At 50.4% G+C, this 1630-nt stretch overlaps 1 protein-coding gene across 1 annotated transcript; it reads left to right on the forward strand.

Moving 5' to 3' along the window:
- Window positions 1-541: 541 nt before the first annotated feature.
- LOC104614331 (olfactory receptor 51Q1-like) lies at window positions 542-1418 on the forward strand (the record flags this gene model as incomplete). Its single annotated transcript, XM_010293806.1, is given in 3 exon segments — window positions 542-650; window positions 653-1350; window positions 1352-1418. Coding segments are annotated over 3 exon segments (874 nt in total), but the record flags the coding sequence as incomplete, so codon positions are not given.
- Between the last annotated feature and the right edge of the window lie 212 nt (window positions 1419-1630).

Genomic DNA, 1630 nt, shown 5'->3' on the forward strand with positions numbered 1-1630 from the left:
GTGGTCAGTTGAGCCTCTGAGTTGATCGTGAACATGAGGGTTCACGGGCTCTGAGAGGCGTCCCGCTCAGAGGGAGGTGCTGGTCGCAGCCCGCTGCGGTCCAGGAGAGCTCAAAGGGTCTCTCTTGGGACCACTGTTTATAGGACTGGGAGATGATTGATTTTAGGCATCAGTAAATTTCCATCTTTGCCACAAATCATTTGTTGGTAATTGCTACAATTCTTGACATCCCAGTGATGCTAGTACTGATCCACCCAAATTACAGCTGGATAAGCTATGCTCCAAGGCTGCCTGGGGATGGTGAGTTACTCCCATCTACGCAAGAGTGCTTGGTACAGTCAAAGGGCCCTTAACTGCCAAACTCTCTGCTCCAAGGCCGAGGTTTATCAAGCAAGGAAGGAGGCGGGGGTGGGGGGTGCACCACCACAGGGCAGTACAGTTATTATTTGAAGGGTTTTTTTATTTCAGTGTAGATGCTCCCTGGTCCATCATGTGGTTTTCAACAGCCCCAGCTCCTGCTGTTACACATTCATCCTGGCAGGCATCCTGGGGCTGAAGGTTTCCCACATCCGGCTTTCCGTCTCCCTTTCACTTGCATTTACATTGCATCCCTCGTGGGGAACTGCACAATCTTCTTTGTCATCAAGTCATCAGTCATCAGTCATGTGATATGAGCTCCCACGAGCCCGTGTACCAATTCCTATCCATGCTGGCCATCAACAGTTCGGGTTTGCCTCTGTCCACAACGCCAACTGTGATGAGTGTTTTCTGGGTCAACTACAGGGAAACCAGTTTTTCTCTGCTTTATTTTGTTAATTCTCTCTCTTTCATGGAGTCCTTGGTGCTTCTGGCCATGGCTTTTCATCGCTATGTGGCCATTTGCCACCCACGGAGATACTCCTCCATCCTCACCAGTGCCAGGGTAGGCAAGATCAGGCTGGCTGCTTGGTGCAGATGCCTCACAGGAGTGCTGCCATCACTCTTCTTGCTGAGAAGATTGCCCTTCTGCCAGTCCCATGTGCTCTCCCATGCCTACTGCCTGCATCAGGACCTGATCAAGCTGGTATGTGCAGACATCACATTCAAGACCATGTATGGGTTAGCTGTGGTCATCCTTATAGAGGTGCTAGACCCATTGTTCATTGTTTTGTCATATATTATGCTCTGTAAGACAATTGCGAGCATCACATCCCAGATGGAGCATCTCAAGGCTTTGAACAACTGCCTGTCCCATATCCTGGCAGTCCTGATCTTGTACATCCCCGTGATTGGCTTGTCCATGGTACACCGTTTCGGAAAGCATGCTTCACCTCTTGTTCATGTCCTCCTGGCCAACATTTACCTGTTGGTTCCCCGTGCTGAACCCAATCATCTACAGCATAAAGAACAAACAGTTCCACAGGATCATAGAATCATAGACTAGTTTGGGTTGGAAGGGACCTTTCAAGACCATCTAGTCCAACCCCCCTTGCAGTGAGCAGGGACATCTTCAACTAAGCAGGGACATCCCCAACTCGAGCAGGTTGCTCAGAGCTCCATCCAGCCTGACCTGGGATGTTTCCAGGGATGGGGCATCGACCACCTCTCCGGGCAACCTGGGACAGGGTTTTACCACCCTCCTTGTCAAAAA

Source organism: Phaethon lepturus, unplaced genomic scaffold (assembly GCF_000687285.1).
Source record: "Phaethon lepturus isolate BGI_N335 unplaced genomic scaffold, ASM68728v1 scaffold799, whole genome shotgun sequence".
In the NCBI taxonomy this organism is placed as follows: domain Eukaryota; kingdom Metazoa; phylum Chordata; class Aves; order Phaethontiformes; family Phaethontidae; genus Phaethon; species Phaethon lepturus.